General features: G+C 41.3%; 1 protein-coding gene across 1 annotated transcript; it reads left to right on the top strand.

Moving 5' to 3' along the window:
* The first annotated feature begins 491 nt into the window (after positions 1-491).
* Positions 492-20,431, top strand: LOC125897774 (plakophilin-1-like). Its single transcript, XM_049591175.1, has 13 exons — positions 492-1,278; positions 2,839-2,954; positions 4,153-4,586; positions 4,692-4,833; positions 7,360-7,567; positions 7,979-8,147; positions 11,484-11,601; positions 13,676-13,852; positions 14,303-14,473; positions 16,487-16,640; positions 16,940-17,126; positions 17,288-17,372; positions 17,770-20,431. The coding sequence occupies exons 1-13, from the start codon at positions 963-965 to the stop codon at positions 17,842-17,844; spliced, it is 2,352 nt and encodes a 783-aa protein (XP_049447132.1). The 5' UTR covers positions 492-962; the 3' UTR covers positions 17,845-20,431.
* Positions 20,432-20,437: the final 6 nt, after the last annotated feature.

Raw genomic sequence — 20,437 nt, 5'->3', positions numbered from 1 at the left:
CCACTGCATGAAAAATCAATGTTTTTGCCTGCCATGTCTCACCTTGGACTCAGAGCTGCGAATCAACATGTTTTTTGCACATATGTGAACACTCCAAGAGAACTCAGACCTTCACCAGTGCCTTGTGAACACAAAGTGCTCCAGGTTCACGTTGCTCTTTGCCATTGTATTCAGCCCTCTGGATCACATGCTGCTGACCTGGGATGCTTGAAAAAACAGACGAAACCACGTCGGTCTGTAACGCTTGCAAGGACACAGGATGAGGAGTAGTTTGGTCCACGGAGGATACTGCACGTCTCCAGATGTGGAGTGTAGAATACATCAAACAGCAACAGTCTGCAGCACAGGAACACTGAGGGTTTCTTCCAGTTTTAAGTTCATAACCACACTCAAGATAAATGTCAAAGTAAAACCAAAACTATGTTAACATATATATATATATATATATATATATATATATATAGGTTATAATGTGAAGAGAAAGAGGACTGAGGCCCCATCAGAGCTGAAGTGGACCAGAAAGATAACTGAGTCCTCTTTCAAACGATCCAGCTGTGTACACAAAAAGAACTGAGTCCTTTTTCTGTCGGTCCACTTTTTGGTCCACTTTAAGAGGACTGAGTTCGCTTTGTTTCAAAAGACTATGTGTGAAAACACCCTTAGTTCACTAGACCAGAATTCTTCCTAGAAAAGTTTTGCTGTCATTCAGCTTCCTCCAGTGTGAAGTAAGTGGCAGCTTCCAAAGCTGTTATAAAAGCAGGCTCCCCAGCACTGAGTGTAAACACCCTGAACTGTATTTGTATAAACAGTAACTCTGTGTTTCTTCCAGGAGCTCTTAGCCAGTGGGAAACACTTGAACCACTTGCACACGTCCACCATACCATGCAGTAGTGTTCGTCAGAACAAGTTAGGAGAAAGTGCAGAGTGTAGCAGGTCTATTGTTGCAGTGTGGGTGCGGCCTAATGGCGCAGGGCAGGGCAAGGTGCGCTTTTATTACCTCTGACAACACCGTCACTCCTCAGCTGTCTGCCTTCCTGTGCGAGCCTCCTCTGGATGCTGTCGGCCCACCCGCACCGTCTCACAAAATGACGAGTCTGGATCCGCTCAAAACGGTCATTTCCATCGGGAACGTGGACGACACGTCTCTGGCTCTGCCCTCTGGGAACCAGTACGGATCAGGCCAGCAGCGCGTCCTGGAGCAAGTGCAGAGTATCAGGAGGACCAAGTCGAGACAGTCCAGCAGCAGCAGGACTGGATCTACGTCTTTATCTCCAACATGTAAGACACACACACACACACACACACACACACAGCTCATTACAGGGAGGAGAGGTTTTTATTCTGCAATTAAATACATTGATTTTTCTACAAACTCAATTTTAATTTGGAGTGGTTTTAGTATTTATCCACCAGGATTCAGTATTTCTCCCTCAGAACTCCTGGCAGTAAAGAGAGGGCTTTGAAACACCATTTTAAATCTTTATGTTTGGAAATTACGTGTAATACTTTATATAAATTTTTCTATAATTTACCAGAAAGTTTTATTTATTTAATTTAAGAATGATGTAATCTGGTACTGGAGACAAAGTTTTTGTTGCAGCTCTTGATTTTCTGGTTAATTTCCTATAAAGTCCTGCTCCATTTAAATTAAATTCAGCAGGAAATATCGTTTAACAGCAAACTTAGAAGAGTAAAAATAAGTAGCAAAATGTGTCAAGACTCACATTTATATTGTTATTCTGGTGGAGGGTTGAAAGGGCTGTGACCCATGATTACTTCTAAAAATCCTAGCTTCAGTCAGGAGGACACAGAGGTCATGTCCTCCAGTTGTATCTATTTGTTTGTTTATGTATCTCTGTTAATTTGTTAGGGGGGTTTTCTGCATCTTGGGGCAGTGTGGACAAGGCTTAAAAAACACAGTTTAAACTTTGATGTTGGGAAAAAAAACATTATTTTTTTTCTAAAATCCTGGCTACGGCCCTGGCCTACACATCTCGAAATCTTACTCACTCCAAAGCATGTTGATTCAGTGACTTACATGAAAAAATAGAAATAAAAATGTTAGGAGTAAAAAGAAAGCTGCATTCTCGGAACCCATCGGCTGTATTCGGCGTCTGACTTCTGAGTCTGTACATAGAGACTAAGAAAGCTGAGACTTGTCTGTGTATGAAATCTGGAATGAAACATTGTTAAAATCAGAATAACAGCAGTAACTTATTTTTATTTTAACATCTTCCATGTCCGGAAATCATTTTAAGTCAAATATTGTTTTAACTGAATATAGGGAGCACGTGATAACTGATTATACACTGGCAATAGAATATGCTGATTATCAAAAATCTGATTTGCAGTGAGACTTTTAAGGTAGATTAAAGCAGTTGTTCCCAACTGGTCCAGATTTCTTAGTCATTAGTTTGAGGTCTCACAGTTTTATGCATTCAGCATCACACTTGTGTTTGACCATGTCATTGAGCTAGTTTGCTGTCTCTGTCAAGTAGCTGTCTGTTAGTCACTCACTCTACAGTGGGAAGCAACACTTCAAAATAAAAGCTCTGTGCTGGAAATTTATTGAGCTTAAAAATAAAGTGTGTTTTTTTTTACAAACTTGACACGTTTGTGAGTCAGTTGGGAACCACTGGGTGAAGCAATGTTGTGCCCCTGTGTTCTGATATTTATCAGTCTAAAGTGTTGACTGCTTTCAGTTTTATTGCTTTAGGACTTAAATTCCTTTTTGAAACCATACACACAAAGACTTTTCTTTTTCTTTAAAGATAATAAATGAATGATCTCATGTACTGAACGCATGATAAGAGCTGATAACCTTCCACATCTCCGCAGCTCCACGCACGTACCCCATAGCTCCTTCATACGACTCCGTGTTCATTGAAACTCCAAAGTCACAGTCCAGCATATCTAATGGAGGCGTCTTCTTCGGGAACGGCTTCGCTAGAACTGTGAGTCATGGAATTTATTTATGTTTTTATCACACAGATGTTGAAAGTGTCATCATAGAGGAAATGATGTGATGTGAGACAGGCCTGTAGCGACCACACAGGAGTTTCATTCTGCAACTCTGCACAAATCACAAATGGTGATTTGTGAAGCTGATTTTTGTTTTATTTAATATTTTTATTAGCATTTTTACAGTGTTAGGAAGTTTTTAAACCATCTTTAAGATTAGGGCTGCATGTAATTTATATTGATTAATCTGACAAACATTTTTCTAATCAATTAATTCATTGTTTTCTATAACATGTAAAAAAAAAAAAAAAAAAAATATGAAAAAGGACCATTATAATGCTCTAGTGGCCAAGTTGGCATCTTGAAAGAGCTTGTTTTGTCTGACTCACTCTCTAGAAGTGAAATGTATTTAATTTATCATATCAAACTATCATATATGATACAGAAAAGTTGCAGGTCCTCACATTTTAAAGTCTGGGACCAGCTAATATTTGGCATTTTTGTTGATTAAAATACATACAGATTCTTTATATATTTTTTGAATAAACAATCAGTTGTCTTGTTGGTGCAGTTTTTAAATGAATGAATAAAATATGAACAAAAAAATTAAATAATCAGTTTTTTTCATGGTAAGTCAAACATTTCTCAGAGGGGTGTGTTGCACAGGGAGAGTTGTAACTCCAGATGTCAGTATTTTTAAATTCCTGCCCCAGTCTGAGAGAAGCACTGAGGACTGACTTGTAACTCCCAGTAAATCAGAGGCAAAGTGTTTTATTTCACCACAATGTGATGCATCATTGTTTCACAAGAGATGCAGATGATAGCCTGAATTTTGTTTTGGAGTTTAGTATATATTGTATTGTGGGGCCTGATACCAATAATAAGAAACAGGCTCAACGATTTTGTGTCCTCAGTTGACTTTTCTCTCATTCATTCCTCAAAAACTTGTTTCCAGATCGAGAGACTTTCTGTCTCCTCACACAAAAATATGTTTACCAGCCTCTCCCATACGAGCTGTCAGCCGTTCATATAACCAACCCACAGGGCTGCAAGCACTTCTTACACAATGTGATCAGGCACTGCCAGCTTCATGTCTGTCACTCTGTCTTCTTGCGTACTGGCTGGTGAAATAAGTCTTCATAAGACACAATTATCTTTCATTGCAAACACATGTATTCTTTGGCTCTGCAGCTCCACTTTGAGAAAAACAACCGGCATCTAGTCAACAACTACGTGGGATCCACTGTGAAGAGGAACAAGGGAGCTTCTACCTATCAGTATGAGAGGGGTTACGCCCCCCTGGGCTCCAAGGCAGTCGGTCCAAACAATACCAGCCGCAGCGAGCCGGATATGGCCTGGCAGCGCTCCATGCCAAAACGCTCTGCTCCTCCGCAGGGATTCCTCGCCAACAGGAACACCTACAGAGTGGAGAGGACCAAAAGTCAGTTGATAACAAGCACTGCACACCAGCCCCTGCCTCAGCTTCAGCGTAACCACACTGTGAATGGCACAGGTCAGGCCAGAACAAAAAGCCAGTTTGTGTGCAGCCAAGCTGAGGTGACCAAAACACTGTCGAAGTCTCCTGCTGTTACTGAGAGCGCTCCGAAGAGCAAAGGAGATTTTGGGTGAGTGCGACTAACATGCCTCATTTTATGAATTTCAGATGATATGAATCAAATGTGCTCTCAGTGTGTTTGATTAGCATTCAGACTGTATTTTTTCCCTCTCAGGTCAAATGACAACAGTGGATTTGCTGACATCACCATGAAGGAGGCTGTGGATTATCTCTCCAACGATGATGAGACATACCAGCACTGCGGCGCGTCCTACATACAGCACAACACTTTCATTGACGACAAGGCCAAAGAGGAGGTGGTTGGCTTGTTATCTTTACATCATGCTGACAGACGGCTTATTATTTACGTCTAAGCGTGTGAACATCTTTGGAAATGGCACCCCATGTCAGTCAAAACTGGTTGAAACTCATAGTAAGTAAACTGATAGTGAACAGTGAGGCCGTTACCAGGGAGAAAAAATGTGAGATTTCCTGTGAGTCCCTCATGCTTCATTTGGTAATTTGAATCCTGCACAAGATGGTGGACCGAGCCACTAACGGCGAAAACTACTGTATGAACAGGATGAAAATATACTTTGGTAACTTTGGTATTTTTCAACCTGGACCCTGTTTTCCCACTTTTTTTTGTGTCTGCGTGACTCATGGAGACAAGAGTTTTTGATATTCTTCCAGTATTGAACAACGAGGTACAACTGGCAGTTGCCACACAGGCTGCAGTGTAATTATGTGCAATTATGTACCGCCAGTGTACGTCCACTACAGCCCAGTTCAGACCAAAGATTCACAATGAGATAAAACATGCAACGACTTGCAATGCGCCGTTCTGCAACATTCTAAAAACCTGTCGGTTCACACCAATGCACCTTGACGAGAAGGCGTATCATCTCTATGCAACAACTCTCTGTACTAATGTTCTGATTTTCAGCTTTTCAGGTTTATTTTGTGGCTGAATATAATTTGTAGCTTCTTCAAATATGAATGAGGATAGTAATAGTGAGATACTGGCTACAGCTGCATTTGTAGTAGTGATGAAACACAGACAAAAGGACTGAAACAGAGGGCTGGGCAGAAACAGAGCACCTGAGGCAGCAAGCGAACACACCATCTGTTGTTATTTGGCTTAACCCATGGGCTTCACTACAAGCTGATTGGCTGTAGAAACAGATGACGCGCTTTCAATCTAAAACCATCCGCAGGCGATTTGACCAGCTGAGTTGCAGGTGACACCATCAGCCGGCCTGAGTCGAGCTCAGACCGGCCAGTTCACACCGCTGCAACTTTTCTCTGCAGTGTTCTAAAATGGTTTTGTCTTGTTGCCAATCATTGGTCTGAACCGGGCTTCAAAGTGCTTGTTTTCGCCACTGACAGGCTCAGATTGTTTTTATAAAGCCCATTTCCCACTGGCCAAAAATCCACTAACCCTCACTAACATCTGGCTTTTGTATTTAATGGGAAAGTCTACAGTCAGAATTCACTCCTGGAGCAATTGACTCTGCAGTGACCTCGGGTATTTTATGGCTCTAGCTCCAAACGGCAGAGATGGAAATGCGACACCTGGGTGGACTCACAAATTTCATGCAGTGACAGGCTGCCACAATATTCCATCCATCTCTGTCCAAGCAGCATTCGAACATCATTCCAAATTAGTCGCCACTGAGTTTGAGAGAAAGACTGAATAAGTAAGAGATAAAAGAAGTATCCACCATAACATTGTCACCGGCCTTCATGTTGCTTGCTACTGTTTGCTAACCTGTTTTCTGACCTCTCTGTGACATCAAACATGACAAACCAGAAAAAAAGTAAAAACAGAAAGGTACACTCATCAGCTGCAGAGTTGTGTACACAGCTCTGATCTACTGGCATTAGGAAAGCAGTCTATCGCTTGTTCGTATTGTTTTTTTTTTCTTGTTTAAAAAACGTGTACACATGCATGCTAATTTTGTTGGGAAAATGGTGTAAGTGTCTGACAACATTATGGAAAGGATCCCAACAGAGATAGACGTTTTTGTTAATGATTAAGATGCTTTTAAGATGTTTTGTTTAACCACAACAGCCTTGAAATCATCATCACCACCAAACCCACCAGACTCCATTAAAATAAATCGTAATTTTATCATCGTAAAACACACTTAAGTCAAAGTTGACAGAAACAGCATAAAACTCAAAAAAGCCATCTTGGTTTGTCTTTCCACTTTTCCAACAATCACCAACTCTGATTTGGGTGAAATGGACCTTTAATTCACGCAGTTAGATGTGAAAATATGCTGACTCTGTACACGCTAAAATTGTTTATTTAAATGGAGTCTGGTGGGTTTGGTGATAGCGATTTCTTGTTAAAAGAAAAAGATTCTTACTCTTAAATAAAATGGTTGACCTCTGTAGAAATCATTTCCATAATGTTGTCAGACACAGATACCCCAAATGTTCACATTGCAGCCTGTTTCACACCTGCTGGCTGCAGTCCTCTCTTACCCCTGGACCCATTTAAAATAGGGTTCCAGGTTAAAAAAGGGCTATTTCCGACCCTAAATATGATCAAAAACATGGTTTAATTGTATGAAAATCTTAAGAATTATATCTTTAACACACCGTAAACCTAAGTTTATTTGGTGGGGTCCATGGGGTACTTGGGTCCCTTGGCAGCTGCTCCACTCCAGCTTGTACTGACATGGTTTTTACCTGCCATTTCTCAAAGTGAAGTATCATTTAATTCACTGTAACCTTCCATAGAAAACGTAAGCGTCATTTGGAATAAATCTCTATCATTTTGATTGTGGTAAATTGATACTTTGCTAACTCCTGAATCCCTTTTTATCTTGTAGGTGTTGAAGTTAAATGGGATCCAACCATTGGTGGGTCTGCTGCGCAGCCCCAGTCAGCAAGTCAGCCAGACAGCTTCAGCTGCCCTGCGTAACCTGTCCTTTAAAAGCAACAGTAACAAGGAGGAGATACATCGCTGTGGCGGTGTCACGGACGCTGTGGCTCTGCTCAGAGATACAGACTCTGCGGAGATACAGAAACAGCTGACAGGTACAAGTTGGCTCTGAAATATGCAACGCTGTACATACGTGTACATACACACACCTATCCATGCAAATAAGTCAGACAGAGAGCCACTTGTGTTCAGTTTAACAATCACCAAGCTGCTCTTGAGTGCTGTCACTCTGCAGAATGTCAAAGCGTGAATAACCTCGTCACTGTTCTAAAGACAAAGCTAAATGTTGAACATCACAAACATCTAAAACAGATCAAGTTTAATTTCTGTTATCAGGTGTGTTTCAGGTTTTCCTGCAATAACAACATCTGATTGAATAGTGTAGTAGAGTACACACCTTCAACCTATAAAACCAACATGATTTTTTGATGTTTTTGCCACAGGCAGTAAATGAATGTTTGATTGATGTGCTGCTTAAACAGTTGAGCTTTTCTTTTTCTCTCCAGGGCTTCTGTGGAATTTGTCCTCTGCAGACAGTCTGAAACCAGACCTGCTGAAGAGTGCTCTGCCTGTCTTAATGGAGCGTGTGATCCTGCCTTACACAGCAGGTCCTGACCGGACCAGCAAGATCAGCCAAGACCCTGAGGTCTTCTTCAACGCCACGGGATTGCTACGGTAAGATGCAGCTGAGCACCCGATATCACACTAATGTCTTTGCTTTAGCTCTCATAAGGCCGAAGATCTTATTGCCTTTGTGTAGCCAAACTCTGCACCAACAGTAAAACATCATGATATATCTATACATTATAACACCTGCAAATATCAAACATGCACCAGGGAGTTGTGTCTTCCTGTAGAGATTTATTTTGTAGAATCAGACATAAACAGCAGCCTGTGGGGCTGAATAATGAGGCCAACAAAGAAGTGCCAAATACTGCAGTTCTTTGAATGGCCACTTGAAGCTGGCTCCAAGAGTCAGTCCCCACAGACCCTCATGTTAAAATGCTCAACTTCACAGCAGAAATAAACACATTTACAGCTTGGTAAGAAACGCGAACGGCTTTGGTCTCTACAGTTCATTTCCACAAGATGCCTGCACATGTGGTAATTTTTTATATAACTCACCTGTTCACATTTTATTAAGGCTTAAAGTTAAACATGATTAGGGGCGGGCTGCTTTGAGTGACAGGCTGTCTGCTGATACAATACGATACACTTAATTGTCCTCGTAGGGAAATTTGTCTTGGTCTCAGGAGCTGCACAAGTATTGCTGCCTTTTGATAATAATAGTTCAGAAGAAAACTACAGCCAGTCAAGTAAATGGGAAAGTGTGTCCAAACTTTTGATTGGTACTGTACGTCCATTATTTTTACAGTCTATGGACACCCATTACAAATGTTATCACTCTATTAATATGCGTTAGTAGTGATTGTCAGCATTATAGATAACAGCCAAACAGATACTGGATTTTTGGGGGTGATACTGATATCAGGAAGTAAAAAATTATGATAAGGGGCGGCACAGTGGTGCAGTGGTTAGCATTGTTGCCTCACTGCAAGAGGATTCCTGGTTCAAACCCAGGGTGGGGGAGCCCTTCTGTGTGGAGTTTGCATATTCTCCCCGTGTCAGTGTGGGTTTTCTCCAGATACTCCAGCTTCCTCCCACAGTCCAAAGACATGCAGGTTAATTGGTGACTCTAAATTGTCCGTAGGTGTGAATGTGAGTGTGAATGCTTGTCTGTCTCTATGTGTCAGCCCTGTGATAGTCTGGGGACCTGTCCAGGGTGTACCACCCACCCACGATCCCCAACAGGACAAGCGGTTAAGGAACCGATTATTGGCCGATATTACATTTTAATATATGTACAAAAACACAATTGTTTTTTAACAATCAACCTCTCTTACTTACTAAAATGGCATTAGTGCACTGAAACAGCAACTTTTATTGTTAGTTTAATAATTGTAAATTGCCCCAAACAAAATAAGAAGTGTTCATACCGGTGCATATTTGATAACATATACGCCGATACCAGTATATCTGTGGCTGATTGATATACCGGTATGACTCCATGACGGTAGATATAAGTTAGAACAGTGGTTTTCAAACTTTTTGTGCCCAAAGCACACCAAAGGGCAGGCCAAAATCCCAAGGCCCACCTATTATTATATGTGTGCACAATAGCCTAAATTACACGTGTCATCACTGTTATCATGACATAAACATTTGTTTTTATTTACTAATATCAATTAACAATTGACAACCAACTTTTGCTCATGAAATATTTAATAAGATGATTTAAGAATTCATTTTCATTTGAACGTTTTAAAATTTCATCAAAGCACCAGTAACATATCCATTTAAACCGGAAATAATGTAAGATAATGTGATGTCTCACACAAATAAGATTAAATTAAATTACATTTGTTAGGTAGAGTTTGCCTCTTTATTAGGAAATGGGTGCACACAACAGTCTGATACAGTCTGTTAAAAATTAATTCATAACTTTTTGTATAGGCCCAGTTGAATATTGCAATAATAATGTGTGGTTATCACACAATCCCACGACACACCTGGATTGGCATCACCGCACACCACTTGAGAACCACTGGGTTAGAAGACTCCTGCTACATTGACTTGTATGTTCATAATGCTATTATCAGCTTTTTAATTGCCATTGGCAAAACGACACTTTGCTTTACATTTCAGCAACTCTGTGTTAACATGTAGTTATGTTTAGGCACAAAAATCCAAGCAGTGTTGCTGTTTTTTGGTCTTGCAGTCCGGCAACTGTCTCACCTAGATGTCACACCATCCACCATCCCCTCTGTCGCCTGATGTCAGCTTATATAGATGTTACCGCCTAACAAGAACCATGGCTATCTAACAGCTTATAGTGTCATTCCAAACATACTTATCAGTGCAGCAGGAGCCGTCTAACCTATATCTGTAATGCTGATAACCATTAGTTATACCTGTTCAATGGGATGTGCAGAGAAAAGATCTAAGATCAGACAGTGTCAGTACAAAACTGGTTAAGAGTCAGTTTGCTCCATTAACATGTTTGAAAGGCCTGAATTAGGCATATTAAACGTAATTATTCCCGAAACAATAACCGATACTGTAAACTACGGGCTTACTCATAGTAGTAGCAGTTGTACTAGCTGCTCTCGCACACTGACAGCCATGTGATGTTTTTACAAGGGGTGGGGTGAACTTGATTTTCAGTGGCTTCGAGTTCAAGGCAACATCAGAGATGTTCTATGGAAGACGGCACATAAATAGTATGAGAACGTTAACGGACTGTGACCAGGCCAAATGTATAGTACAAACATAAATGTGACTCAGCCCTCTGGGCAAAACCATTAAAGTGTGTGAAGTCACCTGTGTGAGAGATGTGTAGTGTTTTATTAAGATTAAATATCATTACCGTAGGACCTAAACGCAGCTGCCAGTTTATTAGGTACACTTACACAGCCCTGCCTTCATGTTGAAAAGTTGTCGGTAAATTAGAGGCTGTAGTCTGAGTTGTTGTTGAGCTGTATTGAGTTTGTGTGTCTTGCATTATACCGACAGCTGTTTCTAATAACCAATCTGCCTCCAGTGGTGTAAATTATTTTCTTGCTGCACGCATCTTGACTTCATTATCTTTCCAACTCCTTACAAGCCTGTCTGCACTCATCTGGATTGACTGTAAGTGTGGATGTAAATGTATAACATTACCGGCAATCAAACTGCAATTACAGGTGATATTAATACGATAAGAGTTGTCTTATCTACGACATCAGCAAACACGCGGCTGTTACGTAAAACATTGACTGACTTCCTGTATCGTTCTGGGAAGGCAGTGATTGGATGACTTGAGGCAAGGTGAAAGTAATATCAGACAAATCGCTTCTTTGCTGCAACATGTTTCCATATTTAGGTTAAATATTTACCTGCTGTGCTCATGTTTCCTCTCACAGATCTCAAAATCGATCGTAATCGAAATACATCTTATTCCATTCTCAACAGAAACCTAAGCAGCACGAAGCAAAGCAACAGACAGGCGATGAGGAAATGTCGAGGTCTGGTCGACTCTTTGGTCAGTTACGTTAAAGACTGCGTGGATGCAGGAAAGCCAGACGATAAGGTAAGTGAGAGAAACTGTCTGAGTCCTGCACCTCTCAGTTTCTCCTTTAATCACATGTCAGACCTTCATGTGAAAAGAATTATTTGTCACTATAGCACGGAGCTGCGGTTTGAAGTTAACCAACTACTATTGTAGTTTGCAGAGAGCAGTTCTTCTACAACAAAAGGCTGAGTCATAATGTGCTCAGTGGCACAGAAAACTATGTACTCTAGTATGTGGCTCTTACACAGTCATGTGTACAGCGAGCAGCGCATATAGTCAGGCCGGTAATGTTCAGTGTTGTACAGCGTTGTGGATTATTGAAATGCTGTGCGTCTCAAGCAGGACAACTGTCTCGGATGACACAACAAAATTATCTAAAGGAACAATGTGTTGTTATTTTGCTTCATTAGCTTGATTATCAGTTTCTTGTGGAAAAAAATGGATATTGATGTCGTTGTTTTTACATTTTCAATCTCAAATCAATTTAAAGAGATCACCCCCAAATTAAAAATACGTATTTTTCTTCTTACTTTAGGTGCTATTTCTCAATCTAGTGTTAAAGTGTTGGCCTTTTGTTTGTCAGGATAGCACCAACAACACTCCATCTGAATCTTGAGACAAATTCTAACGTAAAGGGACAGTTCACCCCATATTCAGAAGTACATATTTTTCCTCTGACACTTTGGTTAATAGATTTCTAATGCCTGTGTCACAGTGTGATTCTAGGACCACTGCTTTGGATTGATAACCAAATACTTAACAGTATTTCTCTTAGCCAGAACCGGCAAATTTCCTCTAAGCCAGTCCAAAGAAAGCACTATGCATGGATGCTTTAAAGGAACAGTTCACCTCAAAATCAAAAATACATATTTCTCCTCTCACCTGTAGTGCTGTTTATCAAGCTAGATTGTTTTGGTGCGAGTTGTCGAGTGTTGGAGATATCTGCTGTAAGGATGAATACTGTCTCTCACATATAATGGAACTAGATGGCACTCAACTTGTGGTGCTCAAAGTGACAAAAAAACATTTTAAAAATTCAACAGCAATGTCTCTTTCCAGAAATCATAACCATCGCTGCGCAGAAGGAAGTGTGCATCTACTCATCATTTAGAGGCTCATGACAGAGCAGCATGTAAATATTAATTGCCCTCCTCGTCTCAGCTGTAACGTTAGCTAGCTCAGTGGTGATAGGTGAGCTAGTAGTAGATGCATGCATACAGCCACGCAGAAGGAAGTGTGCATCTACTCATGGTGGCTGCAAGGTGACTTCTTGGCTGTAGCAGAGATGTGCATAACAAGAAGCAAGGTGCAGACCATCGTGTGTGCGCAGCATCGCCACAGACGCCCGCTACACCAAACCTGTCATGCAAAGGGTGATAAACTATTGAAATAAGGAAGAGAGGAAGGAGAAGTGGCGCAAGGAAACCTGTCAGTCCTTATTCTAAAATAAATGTTTTAATAACAACAATAATAATAATAATAATAACAATACATTAAATTTATACAGCACTTTTCAAGATACTCAAAGACACTTTACAAAGAGCAACAACAACAATCAAAAAAAAATTATATTAAACAAATATAGTATGATATACAAAATGTAATGTAATAACCTTTTACAGTAGGAATTCAGGTTTTTAGTCAGGGTCGAGCCCAAAACTGCTGCTGTGGTTCGTGCTTGGGCTCGGACAGACACTGTGAGGGTTGATGTAGTGTCGGGCCTGATTTTTTGGGCCTGTTAAGTTTCATTATATTCAAGAGAAGACATACATCGGCCACTAGCTCCAATACTTGATTTTGGGTTGAACTGTCCCTTTAATTTAACCTATTTCTGTCTTTAAGTTTACATATTTGCTGGTTATCTAAATGCACATTGGGCAGTGCCACTTAATTTTCACTCAACAACTTAGTTCACAGGGCTGTGACAAAGTTACAGCAACATCTGTATGTTACAATGCAGTTAGATGTATTGCATCGTGTGACAGTAGCCTGTGTCACAGTGAGCATTGTTGAGCACTGACGCCATTGTTGCTATTTCTGTGTCCTTACCTGTGCTCTGATGTTGTGTGTCGTTCTACCTGTTGAAACACAGTCTGTAGAAAACTGTGTGTGCGTCCTGCACAACCTGACGTTCCAGCTGGAGGACGAGGCTCCGGCTCTCTTCAACAGGATCACAGCTTTGGCCAAGACTGTCAACAGGACCCCCAGCCAGGGCGACATCGGCCCCATCGGCTGCTTCAGTCCACAGGGCAAAGCGTCAGATAACATGGTGAGACAAAGAGGGTGCACAACGAGACAAATGTACAGTACATATAGATATGGAACAGGGCCCTAGGGAGACTTTTAATTATGTCAGTACCTGAGAAATACTTGTTGACACTACCTACAAGAACTCGTCTGTTGTCTAGACTTTATCTGTCAGTGTGTGTGTGTCTTTCATTAATCCTGTTCTTCAGTGTGACTTGTTCATTAGTTGTACCAGCGTTATGGCGGTTATACCGGTAATTACATTCTGGCTTTTCAAAGGCTTTGAGTGACAGCGTGAGACTTTGTGCTCTGATTCCTGAAGGTGTTACCTTTTACTTGAAACACGCCTGGCTTCAGCGTGATCATGCGACACCAAATCATTCAGATTTATCTCATGTTTCCCTGCATTTCATTAAAAGTAAATCCTGTAACAGCTACACATTGAGAATAATCTTTTCCCTTTCTTGTCCAGCAACACTTTGACTTTCCAGTCGTTGAGGATCCACAACCTACTGGGGCCGGTCAGCTGATCCACTCCAAAACTCTGCAGAATTACCTGTCTTTGCTCGCCACTAGCCAGCGAGAAGAAACACAGGAAGCGTGTTGTGGAGCCCTGCAGAACCTCACAGCACATGACAGCATTGTAAGAAAAAAATATGTTGCGCTGTTACACACTGACCAGGAACAAAAATAATACTTAATCTGATTTATATCTGTGCAGCTGTGGCTCTTAGAGTGCTTTCAGACCTAGAGTTGTCTTGCTTTGGTCCGAATCAGGGACTGATGTCGTTAGAAAGTTGCATAATAGCCTAGAGTTGGTTCGTGTTGTCACGGCAGAGTTTACAAGTGGACCAGATAAAATACCTTGTGTGAGAAGGCTGCTCTGATTGGTCAGAATTTCCATGTGGGAAAAATCCAGGAAGTAAACAATACGTAGAAGAAGAATACACTTCCAAGATAAATGTGACACTTTCTAATGTCACAATGGAGGGACAACTACGCAGGTTGATTTTAGCGCTGCATCGTGGACTATATTGCTGTCATTGTTCATTTTAGTCAAACCATACAGTTTGAAAACGAGGCGCGGCTCCAACTAGAAAACAATGTTTTGATGCATTGGATGTGTTGAATGTGCATATTAAGGCAGTACAGGAGGAGGTGCACATTAATAATCCTCCAGGACTGTAACATGCTCATGTTTAACCCAAACAATGTGTCATGTGACTGCAGTTGGTTCAGATCCAGGTCGGAACACGTTCTCACCACAAACGAACCGCACCAGAGTTCGGTTTTAACTGGACCGAGACCACTTCTTCAAGAAGGTCTCAGTGCGGTTGTTTTGGTGCGCACCTGTGTGCGATTGCTGTGTTCACACCTGCTCAAACGAACCGCACTTAGGGGGCAATCAAACTTGAGTTTGATTGAACCCAACCAAACGGGGCAGGTGTGAAAGCACCTTTAGAGATTAGTTTGCATTACCATTAAATGTCCAGTGTGTAAGATTTCAAATGGTATAAAATATTCAATAGAAAATTCATTCATTCATTCATTCATCTTCTAACCGCTTCATCCTCTTGAGGGTCGCGGGGGGGCTGGAGCCTATCCCAGCTACATCGGGCGAGAGGCAGGGTACACCCTGGACAGGTCGCCAGACTATCGCAGGGCTGACACATAGAGACAGACAACCATTCACACTCACATTCACACCTACGGACAATTTAGAGTTATCAATTAGCCTAATCCCCAATCTGCATGTCTTTGGACTGTGGGAGGAAGCCGGAGTGCCCAGAGAGAACCCACGCTGACACAGGGAGAACATGCAAACTCTGCACAGAATGGTTCCCACGCCCGGGATCGAACCGGCAACCCTCTTGCTGTGAGGCGAGAGTGCTAACCACCACCTTGCCGCCCTCTCAATAGAAAATTGTTTTCAAATATTCAGCTATGTTTTCACATATGGAGCAGGTCCTCTTCCAAAGAGTCCGCCATGTTGTCTCTATAGTAGCCCAGAACAGACAAATCATACCCTGGCTCTAGATAGGGCCATTCACATTAGAGCTTAGATCGGGCCCAAAAAAATCCAGCCCGAGCCTGTGCATGTTCTGTCCGAGCCCCGCCCGTCCCTTTGACTGTAATTATGAGCCCCAGCCCGGTTTAAACCCAACATTTTTTTAAGGATACAAACGTGGACATTGAAGGCTGACTCTCGTCTTTCTTTCCACGGCAAGCCTTCGTCATGTTCCTCGTAAGTGTCAAGGTCCCCGTCTTTTTGCTGTCATATACCAGCATCGCGCTGCACTTGGTACACTCAACAAAGCCGACACACACATTGTCACCATAGCCTAGGTCTATTATGAGGAGCCCGACCCGTCCGAGCCTGAGGATAGTGGCGGGGAATTACGGCCGGGTCAGGTTCGGGCTTGGGCAGAGAATCTAGGCTCTAATTCACATTGGTCACCGTAGTTCGTCTGCACACTTTGCCCACAGGAAAAGATTCATTTCTGCAACCTCAGCGCTAGATGTAATCAAATCGTACACTCTAGCCCTTTAGATGATCATTTTTTCCTTCAAGTAAGACTTTATTTATGCATGTTTTGATATATTCATACACACTACCATGTGTTTTCTGAGCTTTTATGGTTTTCCGTCTCCACAGGTCTCTGGTGTAATGAGTCAGAATATTGTGCAGAAGCTGAATGGCCTGCAAGTGATCACTCCACTTATAAAATCAGACAAAGTGAACGTGCAAAGGAACGTAGTGGCGTTGGTAGGAAACCTGACGAGAAACCCGAACCTGCATAATGCCATCGGTAAGACACACGTGCAAGACAAAACTAGTATGTTGCTTTTTTAAACAGTTTTTTCTCTTCATTTACAAACATGTCACTTGCTTGTTTTAAACATAAATATGATTAATCAGCTAAATTATTAAGATATATGACATAAGAAAATCCATCTTACAGTGTATTTAGAATCTACAAAAACTTTTTGCTTCGTCAGATTTGAGTCATGTCCTTGAAATTTATTATCTTAAGTAGTCGTCTGCGGTTTTATGAGTGTTTGCTGGTGTTAAACAGTCAGTGGGTTTTTGTTTGCCTTGTTACTGTAGCTCGTAAAGCCCTCCCAGAGCTGCTGGACATCCTCACTGTAGGCACTAAGGGAGGGAATGAGTCTGATGACACACTGGCCATGGCCTGTCAGACCTCCAACTGCCTGCTCATGAAGGAACAAGCGATGGGCAAATTCCTCGTAAAATATGATCTGATAAAGTCCCTGAAAGAGCTTAGCCAGAACGGGTAAGGCTTCATGTGAGCAGAGACAGAGTGTGCCTGCATTTGTGTTTAGATTGTTCAAGATATGGAGATTACCTATGACTCATCAGGGATTATATTTTGCATGCATGTTAAATTTCCACGAGTCCAAACTGATCTTCAACAATTGTTTCTGCTCTATTAAGATATTTCCCCAAATCCAGCAAAGCTGCGGCGCAGCTCCTCTACAATCTGTGGTCAGACAAAGAGATTCAAACCTTCCTGAAAAAGGTGAGTTGGAGCTTAATCCTGAGTGCCAATATCTGTCAGGGTTTGGGTGTGTCCTCTCTGTTTTCTACCTGCACCACAAGTGTCCACACCTCTCTCAGGTATTTGTGAGAAACAGAGGGAGAAAGGTTGAAGCATTAGGCAGTGTTCTCTCAGGAAATGCCCAGTGAATGTGAGTGAGGCATTAAAGTGATACGGCTGAGGAATCTAGCAGCTCAGGTTCGAGGGAACACTGGCAGGACTTTGTTTGCACATGTACGACAGCACATTAGCACGGCATATTGTAACTCAAGTTTTGACAGCAACTCAAGGCGTACCATGAAGAAATCAATGTGTCACCTACTGTCAGTGTGGTTACTGAGGTGCTGCGCTGATTTATATTTCACTGTCTGTCCTGCAGAAAGGGATGAACAAGGCCTCGTTTGTGAATGACGTCACCACAGCGGCACACAAGTCGGCTCAAGTTGTCGATTAAGGACACAGCTTAGATGAATCTCTGTGAATTATTTAGCAACTCACCTGCACGTCCTCTCCACGTCCACTGAGGCTGAGCAGCATCCTTTCTCATTTCACAAAGACTTACAGATTGTTTTAATACGTGTATCCATATAATGTTTCCATCAACTTACAGTGGCCCTGTGTGTGCTGTAAGGTTTTCTTTGTAGGAACAAAAAGGTGAAGGTTAAGATGTAACACGTTAGCAAGCAGCTGTCATTGTTTACTTCTCTAGTTTTAACTGCTTTTAAATGTCTTTTAAAGGGACAGTTCACCCCCACATCAAAAATGTTTCCTCTTAGCTGTCATGTTATTTAGCAAGCTAGATTGTTTTGGTGTGAGTTGCAGAGTTTATCGGCCGTAGAGATGTCGGCCTTCTCTTAAATATAACAGAACTAGATGTCACTCAGCTTGTGGTGCTCAAAGCGCCAAAAAAATACATGTGAAAAACTCAACAGCAATGTCTCTTTCAAGAAATCATGACCTGGTTACTGAAGATGATCCACAGACCTTGTTGTGAGCATAGACTGTATAAAGTAATGGATGTAGCAACAGTGATGTCACCCATTTTTTTGTGGACTCCCATTTTGAAGCCTTAGCTTTGGGATTTTGGCCAGTGCCATTTTGGAAGCCAGAAGTGACCATATTTGAACAAGAGGGTGGAGCTGTGGATGGACGAGGGGTGGATCTGACTCAAAGACTATAACGACATCTTGCAGACAGCCCTGCCCTTAAATATATGTAGCTTAAAGCCTGTGTTTTTGTATATATAATGTATAAGTAATATCCATCAGTATATCAATATCATAAATTTTTACTTCCTAATAGCCCCTGATATCCAGTATTGGTCAGGCTGTAATCTCTGACGCTGACAACCACCACTAACACCTTTTAAAAGAGTTATAACATTTGACATAGGTGTCCATAGACTGTAAGAAAAAACGGATGTAGCTACCCCAGTGTCACCGATAGGTTTGTGGACTGCTGTTTTGAAGCCTAGAGTTCGGCATTTCAGCCGTTGCCATCTTGTTTTTTTGGAGACAGAAGACAGATGGACTATATCTGACTCGAGTTAGGGGTGGGTGTGACTCAGAAGTCAGATATAGTCCGTCTGTCTTCTGTCTCCAAAAAAACAAGATGGCAACGGCTAGAAGAAGAAGAAGCCCGTCCTTTATTAAGGCTTAACTTTAAGCCTTAATAAAATGTAAATAGGTGAGTTATAACAAATTTCACCCTCCGTACAGTTGTCATGAATGTTGAAATTAGCTATAGAGACCGAAACTGTTTTTTTACCAGGGCGTAAACATGTTTATTTCTGCTGTAGAGTTGGGCATGGGTAGGTTTTCAACATGGGGGTGTATGGGAATTGAGTGGCTTGTGGAGCCAGCCTCTAGTGGCCATTAGAGGAACTGCATTGTTTTGACACTCAAGTGCTGGCTTCATTTTTCAGCCCCAGATGCTGACCTTTATTTGTGAGCAGTTTAATGTAGTAACTTTTTTCTTCCTACCAAACTACACCCACTAACTGTATCACATTACAAAAAGAAGCGTGCATCTACTGCTAGCTCACCTAGCGCTGCTGAGCTAGCCAATGTTACACCTCAGCAGAGGAGGACGCCGTCAATATTTACAAGTCACGCTGTCATGATCATGAGTGTCTTATCGATGAGTAGATGCACGCTTCCTTCTGCAGAGTGATACAGCTGGTGGGTGTAGTTTGGTATAGAGAATAGTTCCTACATGAAGCTGCTCACAATAAGGTCTGTGAAATATCTTGATAAACTGGGTCATGATTTCTGGAAAGAGACATTTGTTTTGACATTTTGAGCACCACAAGCCGAGTGCCATCTGAATCAAATCAAATCAAACTTTATTTACATAGCACATTTTATACAGTCATACAGCTCAAAGTGCTTCACAGAGCAGGAGTAAAACAGTACAGAAGAAGTAACAACTGAATAGCTAGACATTACAACAATAAATGATAAAATATTTAAAATAAATAACATTTAAAAGACAAAATTAATACAACAAAAGAGTAGAAAAGACGAGACTTAAAACGGAGGCAATGAAAGATGAAGCACAAGTGAAAGCCAGTTCCGTTTTATTCGAGAGAAGGCTGACGTCTCAATGTCCGATATTTACAATACTCTGCAACTCACACCAAAACAATGTAGCTTGATAAATAGCGCTACAGGTAAGAGGAAAAATAAGTAGTTTTTGATTTTGGGGTGAACTGTCCCTTTAATGTAAATATTGTGTCTGCTACCATGAGCTTGATTTGTTAGATTGTAACACAAAGGGTTAAGATTTTTATTTTGCACTGACATTGCTGTTTTGATACATAAAGCTATGTTAAAAAAATAATTTTGATGTTGTAAAATGAACCAGGTTTTCTGTTGGATTTTAAAAGGTTTGGTACAAAAGCAGTGACGTGTGTTTACATTTCGTAAAGACAACTTTTGTTGGTTAGTGTATCCATCTTTTTAAAAATGTACGTGTGTGCGTGATGTTGAGATATTTGTATTGTCCCAAAAAATGTTTAAAATAAAGTTTACAGAGATCTACTCTCC

This window comes from Epinephelus fuscoguttatus, linkage group LG1 (assembly GCF_011397635.1).
Source record: "Epinephelus fuscoguttatus linkage group LG1, E.fuscoguttatus.final_Chr_v1".
Lineage (NCBI taxonomy): Eukaryota > Metazoa > Chordata > Actinopteri > Perciformes > Serranidae > Epinephelus > Epinephelus fuscoguttatus.
This window is presented reverse-complemented; position numbering and strand designations above follow the sequence as displayed.